The sequence below is a fragment of the Ictalurus furcatus genome, chromosome 12, assembly GCF_023375685.1.
Source record: "Ictalurus furcatus strain D&B chromosome 12, Billie_1.0, whole genome shotgun sequence".
Taxonomy (NCBI): Eukaryota; Metazoa; Chordata; class Actinopteri; order Siluriformes; family Ictaluridae; genus Ictalurus; species Ictalurus furcatus.
In genome coordinates, this window is record NC_071266.1 from 12,781,166 (window position 1) to 12,795,532 (window position 14,367).

Sequence of the window (14,367 nt, forward strand, 5' to 3'; positions counted from 1 at the left end):
GTATGTATGTATGTATGAGAGAGAGAGAGAGAGTGAATGATCAGAAAGAAAAGTTTTATTAATCAGCAAACACAACAAGAAACACCTTTAACTCTTACTGGTTCTATCAATCCATATATCACTCAGTTATGTGTTTAAAAAAAAAAAAAACAGTTGCTAAAAAGTTGTTAAAGTGCTTAGCGCACTGAGGATATGAGCGAACTCTGACCCTGACCAAATACCTTCTGATGATTATTTATAAATCAGGTCATCAATGAAAATGAAAAGAAAAACAGAATGAAAATAGAATGAAGTAAAACTACAGCAAAATTTTAAAATAATTAAAGATAAATGTAACTCAAAACTTTAATATAAACCTAATATATACCTTATTGAGGCGTCGCTTTTCTTTCTTCTTCATTACCAGTGCAGTGATGATGATGATGATGATAATGGTGATGATAATGCTCACCAAGCAGCTTCTGCGTGTTCTATAAACGTGAGAGAGAGAGAGAGAGAGAGAGCTGCACTTGCGTGGGATCAAACTGAGCGTGTTAATTGGAAGTGCACGTGACCTGCACGCGCAGAATCTGCTTCTTCTTCTTCGTCTTATTATTATTATTATATGAAGAGAATGATATTTTCTGCTTTCCTAAATATAAAACCAACAGCAACTTGAATATTCCTCTCAGCTGGAGCAAAAAGCTTCAACCTTATGACCTTTATGACCTTAATGCATGATCACACCGATTAAAAACACATAAATAGAAAAAATATTAAGTAAGAAACAAAATCATATAATTCAACATCAAACGCCACATATAGCTTTTATTGGCGGCTCAACATCGTTTGTGTTCATTACAGCCATTATTTATTTATTTGTTTGTTTGTTTGTTTGGTGGTAGGGGGTCGAGTAACACAGGAAAATATACGTTTTAGACTTTATTTGCATCTGTATTGTTTTAATGAATTGTTTACAACTAGATATATTAAAATACTTATATATATATATATATATATATATATATATATATATATATATATATATATATATATATATATATATATATATATCTATATATCTTTGCACTGTTTTGTTCTGGGGGTGAGGTGATTAAAGGAATAAAATCAGCGCTTTGGTGGCCTCTACTGGAAGTTTGGTACTGCACACAGTGAGAGTGCACTAGGTTTGTGTTTATGTCGTAGTTCCAAAGTCAAAGTCTTTATTTGTCATTTGCACAGTTGACACGGAAACCTGCACATTGGGGTTCTTGTGGTAGCTCCACGAACAATTACTGTACATAGATTAACATACAACATTTCCTAAATTTAAGTCAAAATATACAAATAAAAAAGAAAATGCATAGGCAAATATGCAAAAATTTATGAAATATGCATAAGATGTAAATATGTATAGGTGGTTAGTGGACAAAGTAATTGTACAATGTGTAAGCGAGTGTGTGTTCTGGGTGATTGCTGTCCTCAGTGATCTTTGTGGCTCTCATTTCAGGTAAATGTCCAGTAGAGAAGGGTTTCCTGCCAATGATGAGCATAACTGATCTCACCGCTCTCTGTAGGTTTCTGTGGTCACCAAGATAACAATGAGAGAGAGAGAGAGAGAGAGAGAGAGAGAGAGAGAGCGAGAGAGAGTTTATTTTCAACAGTCCTTTATTAACAATCACTATCTGAGAGCTCCTCTAAAGTCCCACACATTTTTAAACCAGCCAGGTTTTGCATGCAGTAATAAAACCTCAATACAGCCATTTCCCTGTGTTTAATAGATGTTTAAATAGCACACATCACAATCTTTTCCTGTTTCATCCATTTTCTTTCTGCTGTTGTAGATGTGTGCCGTTTTAGCTTGTCCTAGAATAAAATGAATCACCCGCCATTTTCATAGAACAGAAAGCCAGAAAATAAAAACGCAAGTTAAAAGATTCAGCAGGATAGATGAAATAGTGCTTCTAAAACATCAAAAAGCCCAGTTAACCTCTGACACTGCTGATGTGTGTGAAACAATTAAAACACCACCACCAGCAACAACATTAAAACATTAACAGCAGTAATACCAGCTAGCAAGTGAAAGGTGGTTTATACAGCGCTCTCCACACAGGTCTCACCCCATTACACAGACCACAGTGAGCTCTCCAGGGTGTGTCCACCTGCTCCTTCAGTCCGGGTTAAAGCCATAACATACCCCTTGTAATAAGATTTACCATTAAAAGAGTCAAAGCTTGTACCTCCAGTGTGCCTTCCATATGGTAGACGCAGGAGTGTCCAATCTTATTCGGAAAGGTCCGGTGTGGGTGCAGGTTTTCATTCCAACCAAGCAGCAGCCACACCTGATTCCACCTGTTTAATCAGTTGATCTTGGCTTTCAATAGACTCAGTTGTGGCTTCTGCTTGGTTGGAGTCAAGGAAAAAAATCGTCTTACCCAAGACAAAAAATTCCACAAAACTGTCATGTCAGTGTCCTCCTCCTCTTCCCTGTGTCCCTTAATTATCCATGAATGCACAAACAGCTCGGGATTGAACTTTGTAAGCGGTGGACCCACAATGTTCAAAAACATCAGAGACGAGATGGTGTGGATGAGAAGGGATTCACGCTGTGAGCTACAAATGAGATTAATTTTGGAGAAACCCCGCTTGCGCTCCACTGGAGATCGGTGTGATGTTCACTGTAGCCAACAACTGCCTCAGTGCTTCTGGGGCTTTTTGTCTATTTGAGTCCCTGTACTCCCTAAAAGCCTGTATGACTGTACATGGGCTGTTAACTTTATTTAATTCCGGCAGTCAATCTCACTTTCAAAGCCATGTGCAGGTTCACAACGTTTAGCCTCGTTAGCGCTACTAAAAACCTTCCACAATCAGGTTAGCGTTATCACTGCTAGTCGTGTGAACCAAATTGCTTTATCAATGTCCTGCTGCAGCTCGCGCTCTTGGACTCCTGCCTTTTTAGTATTTTGTTTGTGTTCTTAAAAATTCTGGTAATGATAATTGCTTTCTTTTCACCATGACACACTCTACAACGCATGCTACGTAACTTCAGGCTTCGCTTTGTGACAACGAATTCAGGTGACCTTTGGACTTGAAATGATTACATTATGTGAAAGAGGCTACTGATTGGCTATTAGCAATATTTGAGCATTTCTATTGCCGTTTTTTGTTGTTCTATTATACTTTTGATGAATCAAAAACTAAAACTATGTGTTTTGATAATATTGCTGCGGGAGACTTTACATCCAGCTGCAGAGATGCTGGATCCACATGAAAAGGTTCCGGAATGCAGGATCCAGCTCAAATTAAGCTCCGCCTTTCCTCCTTTAGTAAATAGAAAACACTCTGCTGAACCCAGTGCAACTTGTAGTCCGTCCGTCCCCCAAAAGAAACCCCAAAACAAATAAAAAATAAAAGCTTGCAAACTTGTAACAAGTCCTTTTGGAGGTGCAGGAACAGAGAGATGATGTCACAGTGAGGACTTTATCAAGTTGTTCATTTTTAACGTCCTTCCCAAATGTAAAATCCAATGTGAGACAATGAGAGATGGTCACATTTTCTAATGAAAATGATTTTAAAATCCCCTCCCAGTTTGTCTTGCACTCTTGAACTCCTGCAAGTTTCTTTCTAATGCAGTTAATCCTTGGTTCTATTACTCTGATGTACAGTATTCCTAATAAAGAAAATCCCTGAATGATTCCCCTCCTTTAAAAGGGGCGCTTATACCACCAGTGACATTTGGTACACTGTCAGTCTTACTATAGACCACCTTTGGCACAGAAACAAACATTGGGGGGAAACCAAACAGAGGTATTTGTCCCAGAGGTATTTGTGCTCTACTTGATCAAATGCCTTTTCATGGCCTAATGAAATGAACCCAAACTGAAGACAACCAAGATCAGACACATCCAGAATGTCTCTAATGATATAACTATTACCAACCCTGGACCTGCAAGGCTCGTAGATCACCTTCTCTATAGAGGACCTTGCACTCTTAAAAATAAAGGTTCCAATTAGAACCAGAAAGGGTTTTCAGCCTGATAACATAGCAGAACCTTTTAAGTTGCACAAAAATCCTTTTACGCTCAAGTTCTATAGAGAACCATCTATTTACTGGAACCAGAAATGGTTCTTCACAGCATGTTGTCATAAGTTCGCTTAAAAAAAAATTAATAAAAAAATAAAAATCTTAGTTAGTGCTTTAAGGAACCAAAGTAAGGTTATTAAGAGTGATGCCAGGAGAACATTTTTCTGTCCCACAAAGAACCTTATAGGGTTCACTTAATCTGTTAAGGGATGATATCTTGTAGAACCAATTTGTAGAACCAATACACTGCTCTGAAGAACCTATAATGAAACATAAAGAACTTACAGAGCTCAACTCAAGAACCCTATACAATGAAAAATGGTACAAGTACAAGGTTATTTTCAGAACATATGTTGCTGTAAAAAAAAAACAAAAAAAACAAACAAGGAAGAACCTTTATTTTTAAGAGTGTATGATTGGCTCACAGCAGACTACTTCATAAACCCACTGAGACACTGCCTGGTCCTCTCTATGCTCCCTGATGTAAAGAAGAACTCCACAGTGCTATTCCTGATCTCTGCCAGCTTCTGGAGCTCCTGACCATCATCTGAGCAAAGGCAATGAATGAACCTGCTCTGTCCATTCTTTTTCTCCGGCTAAAGAACAGCACACGGCATCCGTTTTAGAAATGTTCTGAAAGTGTGATCTGATCAATGCTCCTGTGCTCTTAGACCCAGCGGCTCATCTAGTGATTTATTTTCTTACTCTGGAGTATCTGAACTTGGCAATGGACTAGTGGTGGTCCCAGAAAGACCTGAAAGCTCCTTAACTGTCTGAATAATGCTCTTTGTGACCCTAAGAGTGGATTGTTTTTAGTGCACTGATTCCACTATTGCTGCACTTTACTGTAAATATATCTCAAAGCTGGATCTGGTTCTGGGTAGAACACTGCTTGTGCAATTAAATCTCCTCCTAACACTAAGTAATGGTTCATGTCACACTTAACGATGGATTCTGTTCGTTTCTGTAGAAATTGTGGTACCACAGGTGCATAAATACACAGTTTTATCATATTTGACTTTAACGACCACGAGCCGCTGTGCTACTACAGTACTTCCTCAAATGAATAAAAGTGTTATAAATCCACCACATTGCTCCTGTCACTGAACGAGAGCTACGAAAGTTCAAAAGTTTACATCCTACTGGCTGTAAACTTTTGAACTTTCATAGCTCTCGTTCAGTGGCCGGAGCAATGTGGTACTTAAAAAAAATACTTAAACTATCAAAAAGACTATGCATAATACAAATAACATCAAATGGAAATTAGGAAACAAACACAAAACATAACATAACCCAAACATAATGCTCCAGCCACAAAGGAGAGAACACGGGGAACTTAACTAGATTAACTAGTCAAGAAACAAACAAGGGACCCGAGAACAACTATCATAAAACATAACAGTCATTGATCATCCAGGTAACAACACACTGTATTAAGAATCATGCATACACTTGTGCAAAGGTATGTGTAAATTTCGTTATTATTATGTTTTGTGGACTATATGTAAACATCTGTGGTGTGAAATTGTTTATTCAGGGAAGGACTAAATAAAAAATCTAAATGCAATTTTAATGATCCACAACTGTATGTCCACATAAGGCCTTTACCAACTCTAACTCGCATCTCTTGCACTGTTAATATTTAGTGAGGAGATGTTTGACGTCTCTCTTTTCTATGAGTGCAACTAACAAAAACCACACTTAAATGTAAAAACATTTTAAAAATTCAAATCATTATTTTTGGCACTCGGCTTCATCTAGGCTTAATCAAATTTTCCTATCGCTTACCCTTCATTGGTTCTGTTACTGTATTGATGAACATTTCATTGTTAGGAAAATAGTCTTCAGTTCTCACATCCCACTTAGTAAAACAGATTAAACACTGTTTCACAGGCCTCCTTTAGTATAGACTGAGATTTCTGACACAGCAATGTGGGTGTGCTTCTCAGTTGTTTGATTGTTTAAATAAACGTTATATATATCTGTACCATATATACCATCCTTGATTCGTGACAGAACGAAAGACCTTCAGTCGGAAGCAGCAGTTCGCCAGGATGGACGACTGGGGCGTCAGGATGCCACCGATGTTAGTGGAGTACTTCGCCACGCTACGCCAAGAAGCGGAGGAGTGCCAAGCTGTGCTATGAAAGCAGCAGGTCGCCAGGAATTACCTGGCCTTCAACTCACTGTTAACTCTGATTCACGTTTCTGTTAATGAGCACTCGTGTGTGTATATATAGCCATTGTCTGCACTGTTTCTGTCTTTCGTTGTCTTAGACTTACGTGTTCCATGTTCCCGTGTTTTGTTTCATGTCAGTATTTTGCCTAGTTGTCTTAGTGTCTTTGTTTTGTTGTTTGATTGTTTAAATAAACGTTATATATCTGCGATTGCTTCCGAACCCATCCTTGATTCGTGACAGTATGGAAACAATTATGCCAATAAAGTATGTTGAATTGAATTGAGGGAGAATTCTGTCAGGACAAGAGCATAGTAATAATTCTCTCTCACTCACTCTCACCCACACACATCAGAAAAAGTCTCTATTGTCGAACAAAAGTTTCTTCTTCCCTTCAGCTGCACTAATGCCAAACTCCATCTAATAACTAAACACTGGCATTACACACCATATGATGATGTATTCTACATTACTGTATTTATCTGCAGTTATTTCCAAGTACTTGCAATTTACTGCAGTGATCTGTCATTATTACAGTTATTTATATCAGACTGTTATTTGCACATCTGCATCTACTCTACCAGATTTTATTGCATGTGTCATGCTGTTTACCTGTATACTGTTTATCTCGGCACCCTAACCTTATTTACTTCGTTTTACTTATTTGACTTATTTATCTTAAATACATTTCTACAAAAACAGGTTACGTGCAAAATGTCAGTTGTCTGCAATGAGCTGAAGGTCAGACTGTTGTTGCTGGAAAACCTTGTGGTTGATTGTGCTGGTTTTTTATAGTTCAGAGTGTGTTTCAGTGGCTACATAAGTGTGAAAACACATCATACTAATTCAAATTTAAACCTTATCTGTGTTTAAAAGTGGATTAACACTGGCACGCTAACACAGCTCCTATGACACATGGCCTATTTAATCAGCAGAGCAGTCATCTTTGCAGTTGGTGCAAATGTTTAAAAAACTAGACTTTATTTTCTCTTTATTTTATTTCTTTATTTATGTAATTTCCATTATTACTAAAGACAGGGCTGGATAATACTTGAGTGACTGTTTTTCGCTACTATATTTAAGTATTATTTTGGTGTGTTTACACTTTACTTGAGTATTGTTGAAATGGGAATACTTGTATTCTTACTTAGTTACATTTCCAAGATAAAAAGTACTTTTTTCTCCTTATGTTTTTTTTCTTCTTCTCTCATCCTCTCATCCAGCTAATGACATCAATCCCATGGGCTGAGTTTAGCATCCAATCAGTTTAAAAGACATGCAGTGTGGATGTGAGGATGAGCATGCCCAGCCCTTCACCAGCATAAACACAGGCTGGTAGAAAATGAGACGTGTCCTTCAGCTTGCTAGAGGGAACGAACGCCATCTAATACGAATACTCATGTTGAGGCTAGTTTAAAAAATTTGCTAACATTAGCTGGATTTATTTATCTAAGTTAGAATGTTTCCTTTGCTAAAGCCAGGTTAGACTAGCAGTGACTAATGTAGCTAACAGAACCGTCTATGAAGTTGAATTCTAGCTAATAGTAAATATTGCACACTTGAAATTGCTTTATGTTTCACATAAAAACAAGATGTTAACTTAATTTCATCAGTACAAATAATTTTTATTCTTTAATACTGGAGTACATTTAAAATAGCAACTTTTTCCAATTTCACTTTACTTGCACATTTCAAATTCAAACATTTTTTATAAACATTATTATTGTAGGTTTCTTTTAGCAGGAAGATCAAATGGATCATAAAAAAAGGGTTAAACTTTTAAAAAATAATTTCTCTTTGAAGTATACTGATGTAATAAAAGTTAACCTATCAGCAACTTTCATTTAAGCATGCACACACATGCACACATGTCTCTCATACATCTCCCACACATCTCTCACACGTCTCTCTTTTTTTCTTTCTGCTTTAAAAAAATCTTTGTTTTTGTTATCTTTTGCTTTGTTTGCTTCTGTCTCTATCTTTCTTTATTTCTTTGTTCTCTCTTTTTGTCTTATTAACTTCTAGACAGAGGAAACTAGGTATAGGAACGACGTTTAATATTAGTGAGAACAGTAACTAACTTGTCTTGCCAACTTTGCACAACATTAAATGTAACTGTAAATGGGTTAAAAAAAAAGTATGACATAGTTCTGTAACAAATTTTGGAATTGTTGGGAAATAGCTGGATGTGCTTTTTTAAGAAAATAATCAACTTGAGGGAGGTAACAGTAACTCTTTCACTCAGTATTTTACTACCACTGTGTACAAAGTCTGTAAATGGAAACGGTTTTCCTTTAAAGTCAGACAGGACCGAGTCAGAGAAAACAGCTAGACACAGTCTTCGACAAACAGGAAATGATCTCAAACCTCTCAAGCCACAGAGAGTCTTTCAAACCACTTCTCACTTTCAGAAACATGTGAACTAACACACATCTCTTCACTCTCATGGAAATGATGTCTGAAGATCATGCATCATTTCACACATGTGTTTATGACTCATAAGTCGACTCCATCAAATAAAGGTGCGATGTGTTTGGCTAGAGTGAACATGCACAAACACTGACTTCCTCTTCAACAAACAATAATTACCAATAAAATTAAAATCAAATAAAGAAACTTGACTTGTGTGTTTATCTTGCTGTGCTACTAACTCCTCTCTATTTGTACACTAGCATGAGGATGTGATTTAGATGGAGATGATAAAGGATGTTTGCTAAGCCTGCATTCACACTAGCAAGCATCAAAGTGACAGGCCAACATTTATTTTCCATATACATGTCATGGAGCCGTGATTTCAGTGACATTCAAACCGAGATTTTCTCAATTCTATGTAAATTCCTTAAGATGCAATAAAGAAGCAACAAATCCAAACGATTCCTGGGAACCAACTCGACGGCGCGTGTAGTCTGACATTTCTTCATTTCCCGGCTCACAACTTCAGTTCCTAAATGCAATTAGTTCCCGCAAATGTGAGGGAAATATGATAACCGTGGTTTCTTCTTCTCCTGTCATAAGGAGACATTATGAAGAGAAATAAAGCTTTGAAGGAAGTAGGATAGATGGTGCATGTGTGAGTGAGTGTATGTAGCTAGTAACGTTTAACCGATTATTTAATTTGTGTTTAATTAGTTTACCGGGTCTCAAAAAACAAAACAAAAAAACGGGCCACGTCTATATTCAACAACTGTAGAAGTTGCTACAATCCACAGTTCAGTTCAGTCCTGTGAGTGAATGTGGGTAAATTGAGATTTAAAAACCTGTATTAATATGTAAGATTTTAAATTCCTGGTGTACCCTCTGGACAGCATAGAGCTGGTGGGGGAGAGGAGGATGTTAGCTAAGCTGTCGTCATTCATGGGCGATTCCTCTAACCCCCTGTATGAGACATTGGGGTCCCTGAGCAGCTCCTTCAGCAGCAGACTGCTGCACCCTCAGTGTAAGAAGGAGCGCTACCACAGGTCCTTCATCCCTACAGCAGTCAGACTCTTTAATGCAGAAAACAACATAATGTAGCACTGCTAGTTGTTTTTGCATCATCAGCCAACACGTTCACAATAATTCTCTAATATGAACATTTATTCACTTATTATTCACTACTTGTTGCCCAACTTCTACTGTTAACTGTGCAATAAACATTTTAACACTTATCTGTATATAAACAAGGTGTTACTCATCTGTATATATTCATATTTGTATTCATTTGTACATACATTGAGGTGTTCATAGTGTACATATTACCATTATTATTATTTTTACTACTATTATTCTTTTCTTTTTTTTTATCTTTATCTTTATTAGATTCACAACCGCACCACAAGAAATACCTTTAGTAATTATACATGTAACCCAGCACATTAAGGCCCATCACAACCACATCACATTTGCAAATGGGACAGTAAAACACACGTGTTACTGCTGTGGGTTATGAAGCCTGTAAGTCAAGTGGGTGCCTACAGTGGTGTGTGTTACAGCTCAGGGGCCATGTGGTGAACTCAGTGGCCATCATGATTTCAGAGACGTTGTTCTGATGCCACCAGCACTGTGCAAAATTGCAGGTCAGAATCACGGTAATTACCACAACCAGTCACAACAACACCACAGTTTTGACAAATCTGTCTGTTGTCTCTACAGGAAGTTATGATGATTGCTTATCAATATGCTGTGTTTACAGCTTTCTACAGTAAACACCACAGCGCTGCTGAATTCTGGATTCTGATTGGTTAGAAGGTGTTGATTAATCCTCTATAGCAGACATTAGCACAGGTTTACATTAATGCGCTCGTTCTAATATGTTATCGTTTCTATAGCAACAGCTCGTTCACAGGGACGTATACCGCAGACGCTGTGAGAGACAAACATACTCTGTTTCCAGACTGTCTAGATGATCAAGACTAAAAAGTTATTTTTATTTTATAAGTTAGATCAAATAAGTTTGTTATTTGTTAGTGAATAATTTTTACTGAAAATTACACAAAAAAGTGCAAAACATTTCATCTGTATGGAGCTACTGTACTAGTGAAGGTCAGAAAATGCTAAAATAACTTATTTATCTATCTTTATTTATTGAAGGCACATCATTACAAAGTTACAGTATGGTTTTATACATTTGCACAAAAATAAAAAATTTTTGTTAAGTTTCAGTGTTTTTTCAGTAACCTTTTAAATAATTACATAAAACACAAAGACATTTCCTATAGAATGTTCCATTATACATATTTAGAAACATATTATATTTATATATAAATTATATTTATTGATATAATACTGGGCCAGTAAGCACCAGAAAGGTCCAGTAAGTGCAGGTAGAAAAATGTTTTTAACATCATGACAGCTGACATTCAAATAATTAAAGTCAGGAAAACACTGTTGCTAAGCAACTGTAAAACATGGATGCCACATATAATCTTGCTATTGGCTGAGGATAGTGAGTTAGCTAGCTTTTAAGTCTCTTATAGACAGTGTAAAGACACATCGAGAGTGGAAATGAGATAGAAACATCCAGAACATCAACATTTACCTCAGATGTTTTGGGGAACTACTAAAAAAAATCAATTTGAATAAAATTACACTGTAATTACCCTAAGCATCCAGGCTAACTAACATGTGTTCCTCCAACACCAAAGACTCTGAACTGTCATAACAAACAACAACAACCTCAGAGTGGTGAACTTCTGGACTAAATAATACACCTTTGGTGTCACTGAGATGTCATTTAGCTGTACTACTCAATGATTTCAATTTAGTCTGAAGAAAGAAGGTGAAATCTTACATCCATCAGGTTAAATCAGAACGTGTATGTCTCTGGCTGGACTCGTACGCCGGGTTATTGAGTGCCCTCACGGTGTTGCCACGCATGACCTCATACACACCGTTAGATGGATGCTGCTTCGGGGTGTACTGTCCACGATCACAACACAGTTTCACCTACAGAGAGAGAGAGAGAGAGAGAGAGAGAGCGTGAGAGAGAGAGAGAGAGAGAGAGAGAGAGAGAGAGAGAAAACAATAAAGTGCAGCAGCAGACAAATTTTTTGCAATAATTATGTGTGTGTGTGTGTGTGTGTGTGTGTGTGTGCATACCAGTAAACCCGCCAGGACCACAATGATGAGTGACAGCACAACAATCACAATCCAGTTCATAAAGCAGTTACATTCACTTTCCCCTCTGCATATTTTCTTATTGAAAATATTGTTTCCTGTAAAAAAAAACAACACACACACACACAACAACAAATCCACACACACACCCGTGCGCGCGCACACACACACACACACACACACACAGCAGACTGTATAACAGCTGATTGACTGACAGCCTGTAGTATGTGTAGTAAAGATTTCAGTGTAATGAATTTGTTGTATACAGTAAACACAGCGAAGCAGAGTGATACACACAGTGAAATGTCCCAGTGCTGTTATACTACATATCAGCACTCTTGGAACTTCAATTGTCCAATCGGATTAGTGAACCGGACCTATCTGTTGCAAAATATATACTAGATAATGCTAATAATAATATTTTCTATTGAATCACTTCTTTTCAGGATAAAGTTCAATTATAAACATGCTTACCTGACTGAATTATCAGACACGTCCTCTCACTGATGATATAGTTGTCACGTTTGTTAAATCTGCACCAGTAAACTCCGCTGTCATTCTCGCTCACGTTGCTGATGGACACTGAGAAATTTCTGAAGTTCTTGTTCGTCTCCACTCGGCCTTTTACGAATTCCGCAGGAGTCAAGGTTCCGTCTTTGAAATAGTAGGACACCGACTCTCTGCTGCTGTAGAAGTTGAAGAAGGATTGTAAGAGTAAGAACGTAAGAGACATTATAGTGTAAATAAATTATAAAAACTACAAAACATGACACTGACAGAGAACATCTTTGTTTTTTTATTCATGTTTTGTTATTACATATTTTATATATAAGAAAATAGACATTAAATGTATAGTGTTATAGTTATAATGGTCTCTTGGGTGTGTGAGATAATTCCTACAGTTTATGTAAAAAAAAGTAAACAAAACACGCAGCTTACTTCTCTCGCTGTCTGTACAAGTAAACTCCGTCCTGATCTGGGTTTGGGATGCTGCAATTGATGGTGGCATTTTCCCCAACATGCACAAACAGGGGTTCACACCGGCCATCACCATCTACACACAACAACATTTATAGTGTATATTAACACATATATAAATACATAACCAACATGCAAATATACACATCAATAGAATAAATTATTTCTGAGTCCCTGTAGGTAAATACAGCATGGACAGAAAAACACATACTTAAAAAGCATATAAAAATAAAACATCAGATTCAAAATACTAATTAAGGTATAAAGTACTACTAAAACCATGAAACACTGCTTAAGATACAAAAACAACAACATTACTGATACAGCAAGCCATAACCTACTTCTTATACTAATAAAAAGGTTTTTAAAATTGTCTTAATTTTAGAGCAATTACAATTTACAGTTCAATCAGTGGATCAGTGGAGCTAAATACTACTGAAAAAAATCAAAAGACACTCAAAATGACAGCACACACCATTCATTTACACTCCTAAATACTCCCCCCCCCCCCAAAAAAAATCATACTACATTTCTCCTAATGAGATAAATACTCCTAAAACCACACTACATCACATCTAATGAAATAAATACTCCTAAAATCACACTACATCACTCATAATGAAATAAATACTCCTAAAATCACACTACATCACTCCTAATGAAATAAATACTCCTAAAATCATACTACATCACTCATAATGAAATAAATACTCCTAAAATCACACTACATCACTCCTAATGAGATAAATACTCCGAAAATAATTTTAAAAAACTCATTCCTAAAGAACATACTTCCACAGATAACAAATACTCGTACAGAAAATAACACACTTCTAAATGTGACATAAAACACACACAAACCTGAACAGGAGCCAGAGTGGAGGAACACACTGAGCAGGACGAGTGTGTGCAGTGGAACAAGCTTCATCTCTTCTGCTGCAAAATCTATTTGCCTCTCTAAGGTATTTGAATCACATAGGAAAACTGTGTACCATACAACACCCACAAACTGACACACACACACACACACACACACACACACATGCACACACACACACGCACACACACACACACACACACATACACACATATGCAATTTCCTGTCTGTTATGCTTACAGGCTACAACATTTTACCATTTCAAAATATTTTATTTTTTAATCAGTTATTTTAATACAGTTTTTAATGTTAATGGTCTGTGATATATACAGCAATAAGATCCGGTTGTGTTTCCTGCCTGCAGAGAAAATCATTCAATAAAAAACAAAAAGAACACACTTTAAAAAAAATGCATTTATTCATGCCTATTTTTTATTTTACCCCTGTGTTTATTAAATACCTCAACAATGTACTGATCCAGAGTCAGTCTCATGCTACAGACGCTGTTACTTTTTCTAACATGCTTCTGTCTGAACTGACAGCTGGTGGGTTTTTTAAATAGGGTAAGTTTACCAGATGCCGATCAACAAAAGCGTCATTTCTAAAGCATGCATACAAATCCAAAACGTAAGACAAAAACAAGATCAGAGAACAGGTGATGTGCAAACAGCATAAAT

The 14,367-nt window shown here is 36.8% G+C and overlaps 1 protein-coding gene across 1 annotated transcript; it reads right to left on the reverse strand.

Moving 5' to 3' along the window:
- Positions 1-10,721: 10,721 nt before the first annotated feature.
- On the reverse strand, positions 10,722-13,870 carry LOC128615714 (uncharacterized). Its single transcript, XM_053638013.1, has 5 exons — positions 13,675-13,870; positions 12,775-12,889; positions 12,310-12,521; positions 11,818-11,933; positions 10,722-11,664 (listed from the first exon to the last, which is right to left on the reverse strand). The coding sequence occupies exons 1-5, from the start codon at positions 13,739-13,741 to the stop codon at positions 11,515-11,517; spliced, it is 660 nt and encodes a 219-aa protein (XP_053493988.1). The 5' UTR covers positions 13,742-13,870; the 3' UTR covers positions 10,722-11,514.
- Between the last annotated feature and the right edge of the window lie 497 nt (positions 13,871-14,367).

Coding starts and splice junctions, on each gene's coding strand:
- LOC128615714 (XM_053638013.1), bottom strand. CDS start 13,741: ATGAAGCTTGTTCCACTGCACACACTCGTCCTGCTCAGTGTGTTCCTC. Junction 12,522..12,774: donor TTGTACAGACAGCGAGAGAA/GTAAGCTGCGTG, acceptor CAACTTCTACAG/CAGCAGAGAGTCGGTGTCCT. Junction 11,665..11,817: donor TGGTCCTGGCGGGTTTACTG/GTATGCACACAC, acceptor CTCTCTCTGTAG/GTGAAACTGTGTTGTGATCG.